Genomic DNA, 24,269 nt, shown 5'->3' with positions numbered 1-24,269 from the left:
TGCTACTTTGTAATCACACCTCTCCCTTTCCCCTCCCTCCTGCCCATCCCTAAACTCTGCTAACCACTAATCTGTTTTCCATTTCTAAAATTCTCTCATTTGAGGAGTATTATATACTTAGAATCATGTAGCCTGTTACCTTTGAGGATTAGCTTTTCTCTCTCAGCAGAGTTCCCTGGAGCATCCTCCAAGCTGCTGTATGTATGAATAGTTTCTTTTTGTTGCTGAGTAGTGGTCCATGGAATGTATGCACCACAATTTTATTTAGCCACTCACCTGTTAAAACACATCTGGGTTGTTTCCTGCTGTCACAAATAAAGCTGCTATGAACATTTGTACATGTTTTTGTGTGAAGATAAAATTTTACTTCTCTGGGATAAATACCCAAGAGTGGAATTACTGGGTCACATAGTAAATGGGTCGAATTCTGTTCTGTTGCATCCATCTCGTGTTTATCCCTCTGCCAAAAGCACACTGTCTTGATTGCTATAGTGATAGAGTAAGCCTTAGTACAGCGTAGAAGGATTACTCCCCACTTCATGCTTTTTTTCATGATTTTATCTATTTTGCCATAGTGATTTTGTGTCTTTCCATATAAATTTTAGAATGAGTTTGTCTATGACTACAAAAATGAACGTGCTGGGATTTTTATAGGAATTGCATTAAATTTATAGCTCAGTTTGGACTTAATGTGGCATTCCCACATTAGTCTCTATTATCCAGTCTTCCAGTTCATAGATACAGTATGCCTCGACATTGACTTATGTCTTCTTTGATTTCTTTTATCAGCATTGATTAATTTTCATTGTACAATCCTGTACATATCCTGTTAAGTGTATATCTAAGCATTTCATTTTCTTTGGAGTGATTATAAATATTGTGTTTGAAATTTTAGCTTCTGCATATTTATGTGAGTTTTGTGTGTGGTCTTGTATGCTGCCATTTTGATAAACTCATTTATTGGTTCTAGGATTTTTTTTTGTTTGGTTGGTTTGGTGTTCTTGTAGATTCCTTGGGATCTTATGTAGAGTCAAACATGTCATTTGCAAATGCCAATGAAAATTTTATTTCTTCCTTTGCAATCTGTATGCCTTTTGTTTTTCTTGCACTTCTAGAACTATGTGGTGTGACAGCAGACATTCTTGTCTTGTTCTTGATCTTAGTGGAAAGCATTCAGTTTGTAACCATTAAGTATGATGTAAACTGTAGGTCCTTCTGTAGATAGTCTGTATCAAGTTAAGATAATTCTTCTCTATTCCTAACTTGCTGAGTTTTTATCCTGAATAAGTACTAGGTTTTCTTAAATGATTTTTCTTCATTAATTGATGTGATCACAGAGCTCTTCTTTTTAGCTTGCTCATGGAGTAAAAGGTTCGTTTAAACCTGGAATAAATCTCACTTGTTTCTGGTATATAATTCCTTTATACATTATTGGATTTGATTTGCTAATATTTTATCAAGGACTTCTGCATGTAAGTTTAATTAGGTTTTGGATGGGTCTCCAACAAACAGCAAGTATCTAGATTTTTTTTCTTATTTTTCAACCTGAGACTCTTTTAATAGGCAAATTATATTTATTTTATATTGATATACCTAGACTTATCTCCGTCCCTTCATTTTGTGCTTTCTTTTCCCCCACTTTCTTTCCTCCCTTTTTTTTCCTTTCCTGATTTCTATTGGATTGAGAATGTTTTCTACACTGGCTTTTTATTTCATTATTCTTTTTCTATTATTTATCGTTGCACTTAATTTTGAACATTATACTTGACTTAAAAAGTAGAAAGAGCCCCACCACTGACGAATGAATTAAGAAAATGTGGTATCTATACACAATGGAATTTTATGCAGCCATGAAGAAGAATGAAATGTTATCATTTGCTGGTAAATGGATGGAATTGGAGAACATCATTCTGAGTGAGGTTAGCCTGGCCCAAAAGACCAAAAATCATATGTTCTCCCTCATATGTGGACATTAGATCAAGGGCAAACACAACAAGGGGATTGGACTTTGATTGAGCACATGATAAAAGTGAGAGCACACAAGGGAGGGATGAGGATAGGTAAGACACCTAAAAAATTAGCTAGCATTTGTTGCCCTTAAAGCAGAGAAACTAAAGCAGATATCTTAAAAGCAACTGAGGCCAATAGGAAAAGGGGACCAGGAACTAGAGAAAAGGTTAGATCAAGAATAATTAACCTAGAAGGTAACACATACGCACAGGAAATTAATGTGAGTTAATGCCCTGTATAGCTATCCTTATCTCAACCAGCAAAAACCCTTGTTCCTTCCTATTATTGCTTATACTCTCTCTACAACAAAGTTAGAAATAAGGGCAAAATAGTTTCTGCTGGGTATTGAGGTGGGGGGAGAGGGAGGGGGCGGAGTGGGTGGTAAGGGAGGGGGTGGGGGCAGGGGGGAGAAATGACTCAAGCCTTATATGCACATATGAATAATAAAAGAAAAAAAATGAAAAAAAAAGTAGAAAGAATTAGTGAATAAGGAGATGGATTTGAAGAAACCAGGATCCCCAGTCTTATTCTAAGAAACATGTAACTCTTAAAAACACTTTTACAACTCTGATTTTGTTTATTTTCTTTTAAATTCCCAAATTAGTCTCTATTATCAATGGTTTCTTTGCATGCTTGCTAAAAAAACAGATTGATATCTACTTTCAAATTCATCCATTTCCTTGCTCATTATTACTTTCTACTTTCCACTTCTCCTGCCTGGAAATGCATCTTTTAATGTTCTTTCATGATGATAACAAATTCACTCTTTATCTATAAATATCTTTTATCTTAACTCTTGAAACAAAATTTAGTTGGGAAGATGTAGAATTCTAAGTTAACAGATATTTTAACAACACTTCAACACTTCAACGATGTGAAGTATGAAGTGAACAACACTTCAACAATGGCATCCCAATGCCTTGTGACTTTCATCATTGCCAAGGAAAGGTATCTTTTTAGTTTTGTGACCATTCCATTATCTATCATGTCTCATCTTTTGTTCTGTTTTCTTTTTTTGTTCTTTGTGTTTGAGGTTCCTCAAAATCATTATAATTGTCTATATATGGATTTATTTTACTTCTCTGTTTGGAATACCAAATGGTACCATTCTCAAACTTTTGCATCATTTGATTCTGGAAAATTCTAATTTATCATCACATATGGATTCACTCACTTTCTAGAGTTCTTACTGATTATACACTGAACATTATCATTTTAACCTCCACATCTTTTCACCTTTTTCACATTTTATGTTTTCTTCTTGCAGTGCTGCAACTTGCATGGTGTCCTCAGATCTACTTTCTATTTGGCTCATTCTCTCTTCAGTTGTGTTCAACATACTATTTATCTGATTCCAGTTTCAGGGAATACAGTTATCATTTATTGACAGCCTATTTAGTGCTTTTTCAAATGTTCCTTCTTTTTCACATTGTCTTTTTTTCCCCTCTATAGTTTTAAGTTCTTCCTTTGGCTCATTATTCATTTCAGATATATTTATTATAATTCCTTTAGTTTCTCCTAGTCTTTGAATATCTTGAGGTACCAATACTTCAGTTTACTATGTTTGCTGAGTCTCCTTCATGAATTAACTTTTTGTGTTTCTAATGTTTTCAGATTCATTTTTAGGCATAGCTATTCCTTTTTCCAGGAGTACCATATGCCTTGGATCATGGCTGTGACTGTGTTTTGTATTTTTGTCAGGAGTCTTGGGATTCTCTGAGCCCTGGATCAATTTTTTTTATTAATTCCTCAATATTGTTCTCATATATTTTAATTTGAGAATTCCTACTTTCATGTTGAACAGACTTTGGGATTGAGTCTCTTGTAGAGGATATTTTTGCCCTAAGCTAGAGCCTGAGAAAGATAGTAAGATTTCTCCTCTGAGCCTTTTGAGGACATTTATTTTGGAAAGATTTTAGTCTCTACTTCCTGCTCACAAGAGGTCTAAGCCACATCTCTTTCCTATATGGCATCCCATGGGCATTTAAACACCAGCTTTCAGCCCTGTTAGTCCTGGTCCAGTTTCAATGCCTTCTTCAGGTTCTTGCCATCATCCAAATCTTAATTCTATGAGTTTATGTTCCCTATTCTCTTTTAAACCTGGCCATTTACCTTTCTTTCCTTTGAACTTAACTGCATTTTTAATTTGGGGTGGAAGAAATGTTATTTTCCCCCCAGCACTTCACGCTTGTATAAGTTCAATTGGTCACATTGGGAGGTCCAGAAAGTTGATATGTAATACACTTTTAAACCTGAAATTAATTGTTTTACTGCTGGAATTTCTAGAACAGAAGTCATACACTTGCAGTCTTGGGATCAACCCAACCCACAGATGTATTTTGCTTGGCCTGGACACTTTTGGCTCACAATATGTTTTTATAAAAATCTCACCTTGAAAGCCAACTTTTAAAAATCAAGAGATTTCACATAACAACCCAGATTTTCTACTTTTTCTTTACAATTGGAAAGATCTGCCAACAGGGGGGCCCATTTTCCACCATGATACAACTCACTGGAGTGAAGGACCACTGTTCGCCATAGTCAGACCACATGGTCTCCCCTTTGTCAGAACCTCTCCCCTACTCTACGTTGTCCCATCCAGCCCCTTTCACCCATTTATATGATCTGCTGGGCTCCTAATTTGCTCTTCCAGCCCTACAATCAATTGCATCAAGATTTTAACTGTTCAAGTAAATGGAAGGCCCCAGGAGGGCAGGAACTATGTCTGGCTTGTCTACCACTCCATCCTCCAAACACCACACAGTGCCTGTCTGGTGGTAAGCATTCAATATTTTTATATTTTGAATGAATGAAATAGAGAATGGACAAACTATTCTAAAAATAAACAGCCCAACAGTCCAAACAATTCTGTAGCGGAAACTTCTCCAAAAATGTTGGCAGCACTGAAGTGCTTAGTGTTTACATCCTGAGCATCAGTGTCTTAAGTAATCACAGGCAGCGATGTAGCAAGTGCAAGTTTGTTATTTATTTCCCATATGGTTTTCAACAAGTCTCTTAATTTTGCTCTGCTGCCAATTCTCCTTTGGAGAATGGGCAAAACTACTTCTCTATTCGAGGGAATAACACTAAGACATCCCATGCTGCTCAGACAAGCTGTGCCAGATCTACATGTGACCTAGCCTCGTAAGGAATGGTTTTATGCAAGCCGAGTCAGCATGGGAAAATCTTAAGTGCACCTGGAAAGAGACTGGGGTGTAATTTCCAAAGATGGGTTATTGAATGACAGTTTCCCCTTCGGTCCAGTGAGAAATTTAATTTGCAGAGGACTCAACACAGGAAGCATTTGCCGATTAAAAATATGCCTAAACAGATGTTCTGCTTAGCCTGGAAGAAGGATCTTAATGCAACTGTCATTATTGGATTTTCTTGGATTACTACTATCTGCAATCAGAGGCCAAATAGAAGGATGTAATTATTTATTATGGCCAAGAGTCCTGCATTTGAAGAGGAGCTCTGGGGCGTCTGAAAGGATTTAACATGCTGGGGGTGGAGTGGGGTGGGGGATAGAGCCCATTTAAATTCCCTGGCTCTGGGAGCAGACCTCATCCTCTCTGAAAGAGCAGAGCGGCCATTGCTATTCAATGGTCCATTTCCAGCTGAAGGCACAGCCGGATCATAAACAGAACCAACCCAGCCTTCTCAAGTGACGATCTGCCATTTTAAGATTAGGCAACTGGTCACTCCCACATGGCAAGTAAACACCCTGATTGTCTAGCCGGCTGAAAATTCTTTACCACATGGGTGATGGCAAGTTCACTCCTTTCCTGCCACAGTCCTGAAGGACTAAAGAGCAACCCCTTGGTAAAAGAAGAAACTGCAAGTTATTCTACACAGTGCTTCTTAAAAATCCCGGTGTCCACCCTTGCCCAGAGATTGTGACTCAAGTGGCCTAGAATAGAGTCCTAGCATTGGCCATTTTCAAAGCTCCCTGGTAAGCCGCAGAGCTTAGTGAAGTTTGGGAACCATTAATATAGCCTGAAGGTTCAGTGGTAGCTCAAGATAAATGTTACCATTTGTTACCTGTGCAGCTTTGGACAAACCACTTCCCCCTCTAAACCCGACTTTCCTGCAGGATTACATGGTGATATGAACCTTGAACCAGGCTCATCAAGAGCTGCAGTCATGGCATGAAGGGGTGCAGTTGGGACAGGTTAAAATGAGTGGTTACGCCCAAACACTGACTCAAGTAACATCCAGGGATTCTGGACCCGAGTGGCACTGTGCATCCAGCTTTGGGGGATCCTTGGTCTCTGGCATACCCAGGTTGCATTATTCTTTGCTTCAGCACGAAGGCCTTAGGACCTGATCCTGAAAGTTGAAGGTCCACTGTCTTTTATGAACATGGTTCTGGAAATCAGCTCTATCCAAACCACCACAGCTTCATCTATGGAACAGTTATACACTCATTTCATTAATCCTATTACAGCCCAAGTGCATGCTGAGTTCCTGGCCCCCGGGGAGGGGCTCCTCTCACTGAAGGCTCTACCGGGGATGCTGAGTGAGCAGTTCAGCAGTTCACCCTTTCCCAAAGCTGCACGCACAAATCCCACCGTCAGGGCTGAAGGGAGCCAAATAATGCCAGGAAATAACTCTCTGCTAAAACCGGTGGTTGGGGGCTTCCCTCAGATCCTTTCTCCTGCTTGGGCGGTCTCCTGTTCTGGGGTGGTGAAAGAATGGCAGGTTGTAATTAAAGAGGAATCTGAGATTGGCACAACTTATCTTTAATTCAAACAAAAACAAGAGGCATGAAGGCTGGTGTCCAGCAGTGTCCTGAAGGCACAGGATGGGAAGGATGGAGGGACAAGCTTAAACAGCCTGTCCTCACCTCACCTCTGGGGTCTCATTCTTCCTCTGGATTGCCCTGGGTGATTGTCTGCTGCTGTAATGAGGAATTGGACTCATCTTGATCCATTATCCTCTTCAAACAAGCTGGGCTCTTCTGAGGGGCTGCAGACAACAATCTCCCCAGCTTCGGAGGTGTGTGGGTACAGGGAATAAGAGTCCAAGGTCTCTTACTGCCATTCGGATCCTGTGCACAGCCCAGCCAGTGGCTGAATTTTAATGGACTGCAGACGCCTCATTCCTTCCTGTCCTCTGTGGTTGTGTTTCTATGCAGCTGTGGAACAGCTGTGGAATCCCAGCCCAGCCCTGGAATCTCAGTGCTGTGCAACGTAATTCTTAGAGGTGGAGGTGGGGAGGAGGAATGGAAAAGCGACGTTCACTGAGCACCTTTAAAGTTCCGGACACTTGCCTTACACTTTACATAAATCTTATTTCTAGTTCTCTCCAAGCCTCATAGGAGGAATTGGGGAACCACCCAACTAAGTCAGAGCTACTAAATGGCTGAGCTGGAATTCAAACTCAAGTGTGTCTGTATCTAACTGTCCCAGTATCTTTGGTTGGGTCATTTTGTACTCCAAAATCTGGTAAAAATCCAAAAGTCTGATAATAGCTACTGCTGGTGAGCACATAAGAGGTAATGATAGAGTCCAGATATAACCTACAAGTCCCCTGTGGGGTCAACAAATTCTCACCTGCACTGGAATCTATTTTCCTCTCCTTGGGCTTTTGCTGGCCTTTTGCTTGTTTTGAATGTGGCAGAAGTAGCAATTTGGGGTTCTTAGTCCAGGCCTTCCATGGACTGGCATGTTCTGCTTCTTCTCTGGGAAGCTAGACACCATGGTGTAGAAAGTCTCAGGCTGGATAATGGAGGCGGTGTATGAAGGGGCATGCTGAGCACCAGGGGTGAGTAAAGCAGTACTGGACCTTCCAGCCCAGTCCAGCTAGAAGAATGTAGTCAAGTGAGCAATTGCAGCTGACATCAAGGAAGAGCCACACCACTGTGCCCAGTCAGCACACAGAATCACGAAGGATAACAAGTCAAGTTCAAGGGTAGTTCTATGTGACAATAAATCACATAAACAGGGAAGAGGAAACGAGGTGTGGCCTGTATGTCACTGCAGTGTAATGACAAAGTCCTCTGGCTTTATCCCCACACTATATTCCATTTTTACCACCAAGTACTGCTCATCTGTGGCCAAATGAAGTACCTTGAGTTTACCTAATGTCTAGGGAGCCTAAAAATGTATAGGTCAAAATCCCCTCAAATAGACAAGGCAGAAAAATACAGATTTTAAAGGGAATTCCTGCACATGGTCCTAGCAACAGGCTTATGTAGCTCAAAGCAAATGTAGGTGTTTCAAGTGTAGGGGAGAAGGGGGTACAGATTCTGCTTCTCTATAAAAGAAGTCAAATTAATAAGAGGCTCAATAGGAAAATGAGCAAGGGATACAAGAGGTGAGTCCCAGAAGTGTACACCCAGATCACTGGCAAATACAGGGAAAGCTGCTCAAAGCCACTGGCAGCCAATAGGAATAACTATTGCTCATTGGCTGAAACACCTAGGCCTAGTGAGATCTGGGGAAGGGGCAGACTTAAAAGTTGCTATGGAAATGTGGATTGTTTTACTTGTACACATTGCAGTCTATCAACATCTATTAAAAACATACTAAGTGTGTAAGGACATAGGTTCAGGAATATTTAAGGAGTTGTTCACAATGGCAAGAGCTGGAAGTGAAGGGAATGCTAGTTGATAAAGAAACGATGGAGGGCTCCCCTAAACCACAAGATTCTGGCATTTAAAAACCATTCCTTTGCTCTGCAGTTAACTCTACATAGAAGAAATGGCACTACCAAGCGCCAGCCTTGACTCTTGCAGGCCACAGCCCAGACAAAAGTCCCATGGCCTCTTTACTCCAGCATTGCTCTGAATGGGAATGGTTCCTCCAAAAGTGACATGCTTGTGGTGATCACTAAGCTAAAAGCTCTCAGGACTGAACTGTAGTATGCAGAGAGGCCCTGGGGATACTTCTGAATGGGGATGGCAGGTGGACCCTGCCTGCAAACAGCCAGCCAAACCACCTCCCCTGCTCCCTTCCTCAGCAGCCACAGGTCTCTAGTCTACAACCCCTCCAATTCCTGCCCCTGCTGTGTTTTCCTTCCTTGCCTCCCAAGCTCTTCCTTCTCAGGGCCACCTTGTCCCCAGCCTCATCATCTTTCCTTTCAAGTCTTCAGGGACTTCAACTTGCAAGGCAAGGGCCAGAGAGAAACATCAAGCCAGAGAGAAATGTCAAGTCAGAGAGCAGAATTTACCTGAAGATCATGCAACAAATGTCGCCCTTCCATCCTTTCCCTGGCAGCAAGCCATCCCCACTCTACCAAATGGAACACTCCTCCCTCCCTCCCTCATGCACACGGAATCAAAAAGAGTCCAAAGTTCTTCAAAAAAGAGCTGCCCAAAGCCAGGGACTGGGCATGGAGGACAGGAAGTGACCATCTTAATGGGTATGGGGTCTCTTTTTGGGGTGATAGTAGTGATGGTCACATCACACAGCATTGCAAATGTACTTAATGCCACTAACCGGAACACTTTAAAATGGTTAAAATGGACAGCTTGGCATGGTGGTTCATGCCTATAATCCCAGCACGTAGGAAGCTTAGGCAGGAGAATTGTGAGTTCAAAGCCAGCCTGGGCTACACAGTGATAACCTGTCTCAAAAAAAGGGGGCAGAGGGTTAAAATGGTAAATTTCAGCTTGTTTGTATGTTGCTATAATTTTAAAAATAAATAAAAGGTACCCAAAGAGCTGGTTGGGGCCGCACATACATTACCCTTTCTAGCTGCCTGGCTGCTGGTATTCGAGGCCGTAGGGTTTGGCCAGCTCTCAGATGACTGCTCTAGAAGCCCACCTAAAAAGGGAGGAGAAAAGGAAGGTGAGGCAGACACAACTTTGCAGCAGCATCGAAGATGAGGCAGCAAACCCGGCCACCTGAAGGAGGATCAGAATCACCTAGAGCGGTCGAGATTTGGCTAAGGTTTATTGGCAACTTCCATGAGCCTGGCACTGTTCTAGACCCTGAGCCAAAAAAAGAACCTGCTTTTCTTTTTTTAATAGCCCTACACGTCATTCACTAATTAATGAAAGTATTACCTTCCTCCCTCAGTCAAGGGTACTCAGAATGGAATTTATAAGACATCACACAAGCCCAAAGCCAGCTTGCTCACCCTCCTCCAGAGGACCAAATGCAAAGAGGCAGTTGTAGTCTGGGGTCCACTGGGGTGGGAGGCAGCACTACTGCTGGATGACACATGTGACAAGCTTGGTGACTTCCGCCTGGTGTTCTGGGCGTCCTCCAGGCATTCTGGCTTTCCCTTGGGGGAGTCCCCTTTAGGAAACTGCTGTGTTTACTTTAAAAATTGGACTCTGTAGACACTGGGTCCACCAAGGACAGTGAGGTTAGTGTTTGTTTGCCGGTGGCCATCATCTATATGTCATGTTAACATTCGTCCCCACCAGGAGAAGCCAGTCATCTAGGTGCAGGTGCAGCTCCAGGCACCATGGGCTCCTGGTCAACACGTGTGTTCTACAGGGGGAGCTGGATGGTAAACAGCAGGTGAGGAAACAAGTGAATGAGATGATGGCAGGTTCAAAAATGCTCCGAAGGACACCTGGTACCCACGTTTATTGCAGTCCCGTTCATAACAGCCAAGCTATGGAATCAGCCTAGTGCTGTCAGCAGGTAAATGGATGGAGATGCTGTGGTCTATAGACACAGTGGAGTATTATTCAGCCCTAAGAAAGAATGAAATTATGTCATTTTGCAGGAAAATGGATGGAAGTAGAGATCATCTTGGTCAGTGAAAGAAGCCTGACTCAGAAAGACAGATACTGCATGCTCTCTCACACATGGAATCTAAATCTGAAAAACAAAAAGCACATGAACAGAAAAGGTGGACTACAGTGAACCAGAGGGAAGTGGGAGGAGGAGAGGGGAGGGGAAATATGACCCAAGTGCATTGTGTGCATGATAAGAAGGTCATAGTGAACCCATTTTAAAGAAAATCTGGAAGAAAGTAGAAAAGGAGGGGTAGAGAGAGGGGGTTAAGAATAATAGAGAGGGTGAATGAGATCAAAGCATGAAACCCCTCACTTTGTGTAATTAATATATGATAATAAAAATTATTATTATTATTTGCAGTGCTGGGGTTTGAACTTAGGGCCTGCACCTTGAGCCACTCCACCAGCCCTTCTTTGTGAAGGGCTTTTTTGGGGAGGGGGGTGCGTAGGATCTTGTGAATTATTTGCCTGGGCTGGCTTTGAATCACTATCCTCCTGATCTCTGCCTCTTGAGTACAGGTATGAGCCATCGGCACCCAGCCTTCAAGATTACTTTTTACAAAAAGAAAAGAAAGTGTTCTGAAGAAGATGAAATTCAGAGTGAGGTGGAGGGTGATTGGAAGAGCCCCTTGTATGGGGGTTGAGACTATACAAACCTTCTGGGAAGGTTACTTTAGAGTTGAGCTCTAACACAAGAGGGATCCCGATCTCACCACTTAGTGATCTGGGCGGAGCCTCCTCAGCAACAGAAGAATGGGAAAGACCCTGAGTCCAGAATGACATTGCTGGCACGTGGAAGGGTCACCTCCAGTGGGCCAGGTGGACAAGGCCACCAAGGAAGGACAGATCCACAGGGCTTTGCCAGTCATGCCAGTCATGCTGTGACTTTTGACTTAATTCTTTTAGTCCAGGAGCCCTGCGAAGGGTTTAAAACAGAAGAGCCATGAGTTTTTGTGTTTTACCCAGACTGCTCTGGGGTATGGGTAGGCAAGAGTGGATCAGTTAGGAGCCACACCGAGGTCTAGGCAAGAGCAGGTAGTGTCATGGAGTAGACAGTGTGCACAGATGCTGGGCACCTCCTTTCAGGGATGTATTTGGAGGCAGAGCTAACAGGAGGGCTGGTGGGTTAGCTGTAAGGGGTGAGAGGGGCCACAGGGGTGGGTCGGATACCAGTGAGCAGTTTGTGTCCAGGAGAGATAATTGCACACCTAAAACCACAGCAAAACCCTCAAAATGACAATATCTACAAACAAAAACTTTTTCTTCCATTCTTTGAGAAACTTGCACCTTACAAAACCGTCTCCCTGTATCTACCATGACTCCCATCAGGACACTCTGTGGGAGATGGAGTATAATCCCACTTTAGAGAAGAGAAGACTAAGATGTGAAATGATTAGCCCAGGGCTGCTGGGCCCATGGAGGAAGCTGAGGGCTCAAGACACGGTCTCCCGGCCAGACCCCCATGATTTTTCCTGAGCCACGGCTAAAAGAGCTTCCAACACTGCCAACAAAGGCTCACACACAGCACCACACTCCCCAGCAGAGCCTGTCCTGCCCGCATATGCTCCTGCACCACCTCCTGAGGGTCGCCTCATTCCCTCCTGATCTCACAGGGGCTGCAGCTGCTGGGCCTCCTGTAGAGAAAAGTCCCCCTAACGCCAGGCGGGGACAGGAGGCTCCCGCTGCATCCTCTGATCCTGCTGGTTCCGCTGCCTTTGTAGCCAACTCGGAATCCACTCACACTCCCTGCAGCTGCCGGGCCGTGACTGCCAGCTCCCAGCCCACGGGGACTCTTCCAGTTGCAATATCATTTCCTCTCGGGCTAAAGGTCAGGGGAAATCCTGATGGTATGACATCGTTCAGCAAAGGAGGAATGTGCCATCTGTGGAGAGAGGATGAGCTGCGCCGAGGCTGGGCTCCAGCTCAGCCTCCACTCGGCTGCACAACTGAGGATGAGAACTTGGGCGTTAGCACCTTTCATCTGTCAAATGGGCTCCTGCGAGGACCAGATGAGGTAATGTGCTTGTTTGGGCATCCTCTCATCCAACAAATATTTATCCAACACCTGCTCCACACTGTTGCTGCTGCTTGGGGTCCGACACTGAAGAAACTCTATCCTGACCTGGTGGAAATTAAATTCTGATGGAGGAAAGAGAAGAAGATGGTAAACAAATAGGCAACAAAGTATCTAAGTTGGCAGTTGATATATGCTATGAAGAAAATAAGAGAGCCAGGGGAACAGGGAGTGCTAGCATGAGGGACTGCCATTTCACGGAAGGCAGAAAATCAGAAATCTGAAGAGAGCGAGGAAGAAAGTCTGCAGTAATCTGGAGAAGAGCACTCCAAACTGAGGGAGAGCAAGTGCAAAGGCCCTGGGATAGGAGTATGCCTGGTGGCAGGGAGTGAGTATGACTAGAAGGGAATGAACAAGGGAGAGAGCGGCAGTAGGCAATGAAGTCAGTGGGCAGTTGGGGTGGGGAAGACCTGCAAGACCAGCTCATGCAGGGCCTTGAGGACCATTTTCAGGACTTTGGTCTTTATTCCAAGTGATCTAGAAAGGAATTGAAGGACATGTAAATGATCTGTATCTGCTCTGTATCTTGGTCAAGGACAGCTGGAGGCTGTGCTAGAAGCAGAGGTAGGTACTCAGTTCAGCTGCAGGCAGAGGAGAGGGGAGGATGGGGAACTCCAGTCCCCTTGGCTCTGTGTTGCTTGCGGGTAGCATAGGTGCAGAGCTCCGGAGTTGCGGAGACCAGGTGCCCCCCATCCGTGGGCATGACTGAAAGAATCAGCATTACTAAGTGCTGGTTACAGTGCTAACCAAGTGCTAACAACAATGCCTCACAGAGACCCCATAACACAAGGACCATTTTAGGGACAAGACAGGGGCCTTGCCTGTCCTGAGGGTACCAAGACGGTTAGTGATAGAAACAGCTGGAGAAGGTGCTATGTCTCCTCAAACCTGTCACCCTTCCCTCAGCCTCAGGAAGGAACAAGAGCAAGCTGGGTGCCTGGCAGGGGCCAGCAATTCCTGGGGGCTTCAGGGCACTGTCCAGGAGGTCTGCGAGAGGGCAGTGGAGTCAGTGAGGAGGCTGGGGTCGTGGCAGTTAAGAAGACAGTCCCTCCTCTGTCCTCATTATTAAGAGATGGAGGCTCCATCTTTTTTCTCTTTAACATCCAGCTGGGATGCCCTGGCCTCACCTACACCTTCCTGACTCTGTGCTCAGCCACACTAAGCTACACAGTAACTGGGTTTCACTTTCCCTCTCCTCAATGTGCCTTCCTCAGTCACACTCACCTCTTCACATGGGGAAATCCTGCCAGTCCTTCAAGTCTCCACCTAGACACCTCTGCCTCTGGGAATCTCCAGTACACCTCTTGGGTTGCAAGCCCTTCTCCCCCCCACTCCCCAGGCCCTAGCATTTCCCATTACAAGGTGCTGGGGTCTCCTTTGTATTTAACAGAATCCCCACAGCCTAGATTTTTACATTTTAGCATCTTGAAGGGAGGGACCCTGAATATCCAGCACTGCCTGGCACATAGCAGATGCCTGATAACATACTTGATGGATGACAAATGAACGAACCAATGAACCAGATTGACACTGTTCAAAATGAGAACTTAATAATTTCTGCTCAGCCTAACTGTTGGGAAAATGTCTTTATAGCTTTGCTGGAAAGAAGGAGGCAGCTATTCTTGGAACAATGGCTCCCAGCCCTGGCTGAAATTTTGAATGATCTGGGAAGGCTTTAGTTTCACTATTCAGAAGCTCTGATTTAACTGGGCTGGGGCACACCTTAAGCATGGTGACTTTGAAAAGTTTCCTAGGTGATCCAAAGGTATGGTGAGGGTTGAGTATGGCAGCCAGTTGTGGTGGTACACACCTGTAATCCCAGCCCACAGGAGGCAGAGGCAGGAGGATCACAGGAAAGCCAGTCTGGTCTACACAATGAGGGGGGAAAAATGAGCCTGGCTACACAGCCAGTCCTCTGGGAAAGAGGCCTCATCTCATGTTATTTTCCTACAGCCCAGCTCACCAGGAAACTAAGACTCATCCAACTGTAGAAAAAGCCAGTCTCACCTCAAAATCCATGGGAAGCGCTCCTGCCTCTGTAAAAACCAACTAATAAATAAGACAGGTGAGGCTCAGGCTTGTGACTGCAGCTATAGGTACCGTAGAACAAGGGAGAAAGACAAACAGCCTGATGCAAAGATGGGGCAAACTTGTGCATTTTTCTGGGCTATATTTTTCCCAGAAAATGATTGCAAGACAAAAATATCTGAAAAAAAAATATGTATATGTATATACTTCCCATATTTGGTCTTTGCTTAATTATCTCTTCAGTGAGAGGATATGCAAAGACCTTGTAGATTTCATTAGTCACAGGGGTTTATTCAAACGTCTCCTTTGCATAAGAAACCCAGGCTTACAGCTGGTCTCTGGGAAAGAAAGCCTCCAGGCCTTGAAAAGAGAGCTCCGGCCTGTCCGAACTCTTGGTGGAACACAGCGGAGGTCAGCGGCCCATGATGCATGGGCCTGCTGAAATGCTTCTTGCCAGCATTTGCAATTCAATCCCACAGTTTCCTTTATGGAACAATTCACTAAATTCAGAGTTGTTCTTTTTTCTAATTCACCATATAATTCACCTCCCAAGTTCAATTAAGAAGCAATCTGTTAGCAACTTTGGGAGCAAGCTGCTTTTCTTTGGGAAAACCCAGTTTTCTTCTGCTTCTAACAAAAAGTGCCTTAATTTTATGCAACATATGAGACATTGATGTACACAACGTCCCCACCATAATTAATGAAATATTAACGATGCGCATCCAAGGACACCTAGGCAGAAGAAGGTGAGCTTTTCCAAAGCCTAAGAAGACAGTGCCCATGCCACAGCTCAGTATCGCCCTTTTGAACTATAGGCCTGTGAATATTCATTAACATGGAAATTCATAAACAAAAATTTTTTTTTCAAAACTGTGTTCCTTTCTTCCTTCTTAAAGCCTAAAATACTTGATTCCATGATCCGTGGTTTTCTTTTCTTATTTTTTTCTGGATGGGCCTAGGAGTCAGGACTTCACACATGCTAGGAAGGTATGCTATAATTCTTCTATTTGTACTTCCCCAGGTAGCTGGTATGACAGGTGTGCACCATCACACACAGTCATTGGTTGAGATGGGGTCTAACAAACTTTTTGCCCAGGCTGGCCTCAAATGGCGATCCTCTTGATCTCTATCTCTAAAGTAGCTAGGATTACAGGCTTGATCCACTGTAGCCAGTGATCCCTGGTTTTCTTAAGCACAATAGCTACTACCATTTTTCAACTGTAGATTATTTGAAGGTGCATCACGGATGATAACCTGTTCAGTCTTCAACCTGACCCTCTGCAGGAGGTATCGTTCCCATTTTACAAGCAGGGTAACTGAGGCTCAGAGCACACATCCATTGGGTGGAAAAGTTGAGATTCTCCAGTGTCAAAGCCCATGCAGTAGCCACCCTGTTGATTCCTCCTCAGCTCTCACACTGACTGACTTTAACACCTGAATTTACAGCTTTGACACATCCCAGATAAATCTAACACAAAATTGCTTCACATTACTCTAAGAAAAAAGGATTCTCTCCAGCACCAGATCTTAAAAGACACTTTCTTCCTGGGCCATTCACTCGAAGAATCTTGGTGGAGCACCTGTTCCGAGCAGCCCAGGAATGGGTTCCTGCTGACGCACCTGCCTTCATGGTGCCCATGTTCTGATGGAGGGATGCAGATTAGCATAATCGGTGAGATCATTTCCTGGAAGGATTAAGTACTTTGAGAAAATTAGAATCATTTTATGAAAGAGTGATGGGGGACAAGGTCTAGGAAAGGTCTCTCTGCACAGGTGACATTTGAGCTGAGGTCTAAGTGATGAGAGGGGAACATCTACCTGAAGACAGTATTAGAAACAAACAACCCAAAACTGGGCTGGTGGAGTGGCTCAAGTGGTAGAGCACCTGCCTGCCAAGCATGAGGCCCTGAGTTCAAACCCCAGTACCAGCCAGGTGTCAGTGACTCATGCCTATAATCCTAGCTACTCAGGAGGCAGAGATCAGGAGGATCGAAGTTCAAACCAGCCCCGGCAAATAGTTCATGAGAACCCATCTCTTGAAAAAAACCCATCACAAAAAAAGAGTTGATGGAGTAGCTCAAGGTGTAGGCCCTGAGTTCAAACCCAGTACCACACACACACACACACACACACAAAACAGAGTAAAGAAAGTCCTAAGGAAGGAAAATAAGTGTGGCTTATTCCACTGTGGCTGGAGTTGGGGCTTAATGCAACCATGGTAGGAATGACACCTAAGAGCACACCTGAGTGAGTCTTGTCCTCATGACCCTGTATTAATTTGCTGGGACACACGCCATGGGCACAGCAACCCTGTGGATAAGTAATATTATTCCTCCTTTATAGAAGACAAAACTGAGGTTCATGAATCTGTAAGTCATCCAGATCACCCACCCAGTCAGTGACTGAATTTGCATTCCAAGTGGGTCCATCCGACTCCAGAATCCATGCCCAAGCTGCCCTCCACCCCACACCTGCAGGGGAAGAATCCCAGGCAAGAGCAATGATGAAACATCTGCACACCTCTCTCTGAAAACTACCTGCAAGACACAGCCAGTCAGCCGAGGTTTTAATTATTCGTTAGAAAAAAACAAAAGGCAAAGGCCCTTTGAAAGGTTGAGTTAGGAACAAACACGGCGATCGCTATGGTAATCAATGTGTAATCTTAAGCAGTTCCATGCCTAGTGACTTTCACAGCCATGCCAAGTTTCAAATGCTACCAGACAGGAAAGGGAAAGTGAGTTAGATCATTGCCAGATTTTCTTAATGAAACGATTTAATATTGGCGAGTGTGTAATAAGATGAGAATTCTTACACACTTCTGGTGCAGGAGCCCTATAAATTGTTAACACTTCATAATTTTGTAAAATGTATCAAAATCTTGTAAAACAGACAATGACATGACTTCTAGGTATTTATACTACGGAATTCTTAGGCAGTGAGAAGAAGGAATGTTTATCTCAATGTTTTTATATAATTAAAAAAAGACTGTCAGGCCTACTGGCACATACCTGTAAGCCCAGCACTTGGGAGGCTGAGGTAGGAGGATCTTGACTTCAAGGCCAGCCTGGGCTACCCATCTCAAAACATCAAAAATCCAAAAACAAGGCTGCAACAACCACAATCCTAATAGGGGAGAGGCAAAATGAACTGTGATATAATGGCACATCATGTAACATTTTAAACAGTCTTAGAAGTTTACTAAATGGAAAAAAATCAAGCCAAAAAACAGGTTAGGAAATAGTACCCAATGTGAGTCCAACAGAATCCGGTATGATTCCATCTTCTCTTAAAAAGCATGTGCTAAAAACGTGAGGAAACCATGGGTGGAAATACACACAATAGCCAGATACCATCTCTGCTTGAGATTTTAGGATGTTTTATTTTCTAAAAAAAAATTTCCAGATTTCATTCAACATATTTTTTATAATCAAGAAAATTATCATGCTCTGTACTTTGTAGTGTGGTGTAGTGTGCAGGGGTGCACACACACACACACACACACACACACAGTTGCCAGGGCAACCTTCTTCTAGTGGGAAAGAAACATAGTTGTGTTTATGCAGATGGAGAAGTTGTAGTCCAACCATTTTTTCTGCTTTTCTGCTCTGACCACAAAACAAAACAATGAGTCCACACCTTGGCAGGACAGAAGAAAAGGAAGTTCATTGGTGAGAACCTCAGCTGACCTGTGGGCACCTTCTCTCAGCCAGTATTGGGTGGACCCTTCTGAGACCCAACCCTACTTCTCTCGCCAACTTCACAGGCTATCTTGCATCCTCGCAGTGGCTGGTGACACCTAGAGTTTGCTCCTGCCTCTGGCAGAGCCCATGGGAGAGTTCTTAAATATGAGCCTTCCCTCAAACCTCCAGTTTTCTCCTGACCCCTGGCCTCCAGTAATCCTATCTACCCATCTATGTCATTCACACCCAGCCTGGCCTTGGCTTGTTGGCTGTGTCCATTATTTATTGTTGGACAAAAGCTATCCCTCCTCATAGGATGTTATGAAGATTAAGAGAGAGATAATACATACAGTGCATGGAAATATGCCTGGCCAGCAATCATTAGGTTAGCTATTATTGCTATTATTTTTAATGTTGTTGTTGACCCTAAAACTGTTCTGAAGTCTGAAGGAGCAGAATGGTGTGACACAAGCAACCACAGAGACAAGACCTTTTATACCTGAAGCATCAGTCAAGGGAAAAGTTCAAGTTCTCCTTAAAGCAGACTTAACAAAGCCAAATTCAGAATTCACTGATGAAGGACTGCAGTAACTGAAGGAAGGCATCTCACTGTAACTAGTCATGGTATTTCTTCAAACCTTGCTCCATATAGTGCTCGTCCATAACAATTTGAGACACTGAATATCAGTGAAAAGATAACAAAAGATACACTTTAAGAGAAGACTCCAGTAACCAGGGATATGTAGTTTCCTTGTTATCCCTGAGAGGACTGGCCAAGAATTTGTAGTGGCTCCCGGACTGCAGGCTAGCACTTCACTGAGGGGACTAACAGTGTTGACTGGGCACTGTGCATTCTAAGGTGTGAAGTTCCCAGGAGATGGGGGCTCCAAGGAAGAAGTGGAGGAGGACAGGGAGGAGAAAGCAGATGACGAAGGGGAGCCTGAGCTCCCAGGGAAGCTACCCCTGGTAAACCTCTCTGTGCCTCCCCAGGGGAACCCCTCCACCAGAGGACAACCTAGACATAAGCACCACCAGGCAGAGGTCTCTCTCAGCCCCCAACCCAGGGATTGACAGAAATAGACAGTGGTCCCCTCCAGGTATAAAGGTAGGCTCCCTTCATTCTGGATTGATCTCAGTGCCACCCAAGGTGCCCACCAAGTCACCAAGATGATGCTGGCCAGGAGTCACCATGTGTTCTGAATCAAGCCAGTTCCACAGTGAGCTGGATCACCTGGAAGACATGGCTATGAATTAGACACCACCCCACATACCAGAGCCATGAGGCAGAAGTGAGAGCAACCTGAAGAAGGAAATCTCACTCTAACCTGGAAGTTCAGGAGGGCTTCCTAGAGGTGGTATTGAAGGGTAAGAAGGATTTCAACACATGGAGACGGGAGAGTCAGGTAGGAGAACACAGGAGGAGAGGGACTTGCCCAGTTTGGTAGTATAGGATTTTGGATCTGAGTGATCATTGGCAAGATGCTTAAAATCTCCAAGTCTCGGTTTTCTTATCTGTAAAATGGATGTTGTAAAATCTACCTTTTTAGGTTTTGAGTAGTACATGTGTAATGTCTGGCACATCACAGGGACTCATAGCCTCATTGGTGGTTATTCTTCAGTCACCTTAAAAGGCCTCTCTTGTATCTTTTCATTTGTTTGCTTGTTGTTGTTTTCTTGTGGTGATGGGCATAGAACCAAGGGCCTTGCATATGCTAGGCAAGTACTCTATGACTGAATAACTGAACTACAGCCCCAACCTAAACTCAACCCAACCCAGCCGTATTAGAGATCAAACCCAGGGCCTTGTGCATGCTAGGTAAGTACTCTAAAACTAAGCTACATCACCCAAATATTGGGTTTTGTTTTTGTTTTTGTTTTTTAAGACAGAGTCTCCCTATGTAGCCCAGGCTAGCACGGAACTCCTGAGTTTCCAAATGTTGAGATTACAAGCATGTACCACCACACCTGGCCCCAAGTTCTTATATCTTGATGACCATATTTCAGCTGGAGCTCTGGCCTGAACCTTGACTGGACAGGCCTGTCTCTTCCAAATGGAGCTCTTCCTAGGCCCCAACCTGCTACACCTCAGCCTCCCCCAACTTAGGGAACAAGTGGCAAACACAGCAGGTGCTTAACAAGTATGGCCAGTCAAAGCAGACTGAACTGAATTGACCAGTACTTGCATATGATCTCAATTAACACTCACTGCATTTTACAGATGAGAAAAGTGAGACTCACTGAGGTAAAGCACTTGGTCTGTGGTCACCATCTGGTACCTGGCAGGGCTGAGAGGATTAGACTCCCAGTTCTTGTCCTCTGCCTTGTTTCTCCTCCCTAGTGTTCTAACAGGAGCAGGTGAAGAAGAGAGAAATCCCAAACAATGTGGGAGATGGGTGCGTTTTGTCCTGTAGAAAGAAAACAACTTGTAGTTCCTTTCAGGAGAAGACATATTAATAATGTATGCTGGAATACAGAAATGGATTTTTATTTGGTTTGAGATAGGGTCTCACCCAGGCTGGCCTGCAACACAAGATCCTCCTGCTTCAGTCTCCTAAGTGCTGGGATTACACACCTGGCTCTGAAAATACTTTAATGTAGACAGAAACACAAATAAATCTACCCCCAAGCCAACTTGTGTGCTCTCTGAAATTGAATCCTGAACTGAAATCTGAGCTCTGAAAAACAAAAAGGATTGCCTACACTCAGGAGCTAGAACTTTCTTGATGCCCCTATCAGAAGGGCTTCAGGAGAAGCACTCATTTGTCCCTATAAAACATAGAAGGATTTTATCCTGTAGCCTCCATAGAGATAACCAAATGACCAATCAGTATTTAAAGGTGTCTCAAGGGGCAAGCCCCACATACTGGGGCCCAGAAAGAGTAGTAAAGAGCTCATCCCATGCCCTTGACCTTTCTTGGGATGGAACTCAGCTTGGTTTGGTTTGGGGAAAATTGTACAGCAGGGGCTTCACCTTTAAGAGATAACATGGATATAATAAAAGAAACAGAGAAAATATGAGAATGCTGGTAAACAGTGACCAGTGGTCTGGGGTGATGGCACACGTCAGGAAAATGCAATGACCCTTTGTTCAAAGAGATTAGTACCTATTCCTAGTCCCATCCCCTGGAGTGTCTGAGACAGCAAGAACCTATTCTGATACCAACACCTATACAATAGGGCCACAGCCCTCCCATGTAAACATGGAGTGTGTCCCCTGTCTGCTTTTTCTGTGTTCTACACAGTGCCACCCAGAACCCGGGGCATGGCATGAGGTGTTACAAGTAGGTGCCAGAGACTGCATCTCCAACAAAATGAAGAAATGAGGCCCCAAAAGAAGGACTTTCTCCCAGACCTCCAGCTGAAGATCTCTTCCGTTGACGGAGAAGAGAGAAAAGTGACCTTGCCGAGTGTCATGGGATATGAACTAGGGCCCAAGGTAGTGACTCTTACCCAGTGTGCAAACTCAGATGCCGAAAGCTGAGGGGTGGGGCAGGTTATGCATCAGGGTGACAGAGGTTGGGTGTGAAAGATGGTTAGGGATTGGTGGGGACTGTGGCAAACCGCAGAGCACCTGCCCCTGAAGAGTTCAGCCCATCTTATGCAACCCTGTTGATTGTTGCCATGTGGGATTGCTGGACCAGCATGGTCAGATCTTCCAACTTTCCAAGAGAAGCCAGAATTCTGGGTTTTTATGAGAAATCTGATTTTTAAATGTTGGCAGTAAATTTAAAAAATGTAAGCACTACAAAACAAACAAAACACATCTGCAGACCACATTTGGCTGGTGGGTTGACGTTTCAGGACCTCTGAGCTAGGGGATGGATGGGAAAGTCATGCCTGTGGGCAATGTGAATGTTGGGAGGAAGGGAGTCTTGGGCAATGGCAGCCAAAGTCTGGGGATGAAGGGTGTTGGAGAAGCTGGGAAGCAGAAAGGAAAAGGCAGCAGGAGCTGTCACAGACCACAGGCTCAACACCAAGGCTGTTTGGGCTCTTTCCTCAATGTTTGTGGGCAAGCCAGGGTCATGAAAGGGGACCAAAGACAAGTAAGATGGCCAGAGCACAAAATGAGATTCCCTGGCAACTCCACCACCATCATCACCTCCTTTCTCTGAATTTCCATGGAAACCACAGAAGTAATGACCTTGGGATAAACAGCCCTGAAAGAAATAGAGCTTTGTCCAGACATCCTACTCATCAGCCACATATGAGCAGGATGGGAGCCTCTTCCCAAATTCACACCAGCAGGGCCACATGCCACCCCATGCTGTGACTCCAGCTCTTGTGGTCCAGCTTGCTTGTCTCTGGGGGCTCAGTTCCCATCTCTCTGCTGTGAGAAGCAGCCCCAGCTTTCTTATCCTCCTTGGTCTCACCCACTGTTACTTATTTTTTTCAGAGAGAGGCACAGCCATACTCTTCCCACCCTCTGAGAGCCCACTAGGGAGTCTCTGGAAAGGAGAGGGTTTGATTTGACTTAAGCAGACTGTTCTGAAGTTCCATGAAGCACCAGATGAAGGAGAACCAAAGACATAGCCGTTATCTCATCAACACTGTATGCAGCAGACTCCACATGTCCAGTCCTCATCACATTCATAGAGCTTGTTTAAAAAAACCAAAAGACTCCTTTTGGCTCTCAGGAAACTTAGCTCCCAACCCTCCATTTTATAGATAAGGAAGCCATGGTCCCCCAAGAAGGAGTGACACCCCTGAAGTCTATCATGGCTAACGCTAAGGGTTGTGGCACTCATTTTGTCAAAAGCTAATTTCATTCATTATCCTGTCCACCCGGTAAGAAAATGCTTGAGCAGCTGGTGCACGGACAACAAGAGTCAGATCCTAGCAGTAACAGAGAGCCCCAAGCTCAAGAGAGACTAAGAAACACAAGGCCAAAGGTGCTTCACTGTAGAAAAACTAAAAATGCTAAGTGAAATTTTTGGGGAGATGCTGGGCATGGTGGTGTACTTCTGTAATCCAGCACTCGGAAGGCTGAGGCAGAAGGATCATAAGATTGAGATCAGCCTAGGCTACACAGTGAGACCTGTTTCAACAATAAAACAAATAAAAAATTTAAGGGGACTGTTTATTGGGTAAAAGGATCCTTTATTTTGTCAAAAAGGCACCAGTGACTCATAACTGTAATCTTAGCTACTCAGGAGGCAGAGATCAGGAGGATAGCGATTCAAAGTCAGCTCCCAGGACCCTATCTTGGAAATACCCAGTAAAAAAATGGGCTGGTGGAATGGTCAAGTGGTAGAGTGCCTTCCTAACAAGGGTGAGGCCCTGAGTTCAAACCCTAGCCCTGCCAAAGGAAAAAAAAAATATTTACCACAGAATACTCATTAAATCAGGGTAAAAACCATTTTTTCTACCTAGGCCACTGATACTAGACATATTTAATGGAGGCTTACCTAAAATGAGCATTCTTATTTAATTTTATTCTGCTTTGGTCATTAACTGTTTTTAAATTAAGAATAGGGAACACAGACTCCCATTCAATCAATATGATAAGAAACACATACACCGTTAAAAAAGAGAAAAAGTAGAATCAAATTAAGAAAACAAAAAGAATGATGAGATGAGACACAATCTTCCTGTCGGTAAAAGACAAGAGACAAAGACTGAATCCTCATCTGTCCCCTACAGAAGGAGTCCCCAGCTCCCATGAGGCTGGGGTCCCAGATTCCACACATTTAAGATGGCTGATGGGAACTCATGAAGTATTTTCCCATGAAAGGACATTACAAATGCCAAAGTGGAATTACCAGTCTTGGCCCTAAAATCC

General features: G+C 44.2%; 1 protein-coding gene and 1 non-coding gene across 4 annotated transcripts in view; one reads left to right on the top strand and one right to left on the bottom strand.

Annotated features, from left to right (window-relative positions):
* The window catches only part of Tll2 (tolloid like 2), a 112,398-nt gene that overhangs the window by 54,490 nt on the left and 33,639 nt on the right, over window positions 1-24,269 (bottom strand). For all 3 annotated transcript variants that reach the window (XM_074078626.1, XM_074078627.1, XM_074078628.1), the window contains exon 3: window positions 9,702-9,779. In XM_074078626.1, the coding sequence (XP_073934727.1) occupies window positions 9,702-9,779 (78 nt within the window). The remainder of the gene's footprint in view (window positions 1-9,701; window positions 9,780-24,269) is intronic.
* Window positions 16,665-16,742, top strand: Trnag-gcc (transfer RNA glycine (anticodon GCC)). Its single transcript has one exon. It is a non-coding gene; the product is annotated as a tRNA-Gly (tRNA).

The sequence above is a fragment of the Castor canadensis genome, chromosome 7, assembly GCF_047511655.1.
Source record: "Castor canadensis chromosome 7, mCasCan1.hap1v2, whole genome shotgun sequence".
Lineage (NCBI taxonomy): Eukaryota > Metazoa > Chordata > Mammalia > Rodentia > Castoridae > Castor > Castor canadensis.
Note: the sequence above shows the minus strand (reverse complement) of the source record. Positions and strands in the feature narration are given on the sequence as shown.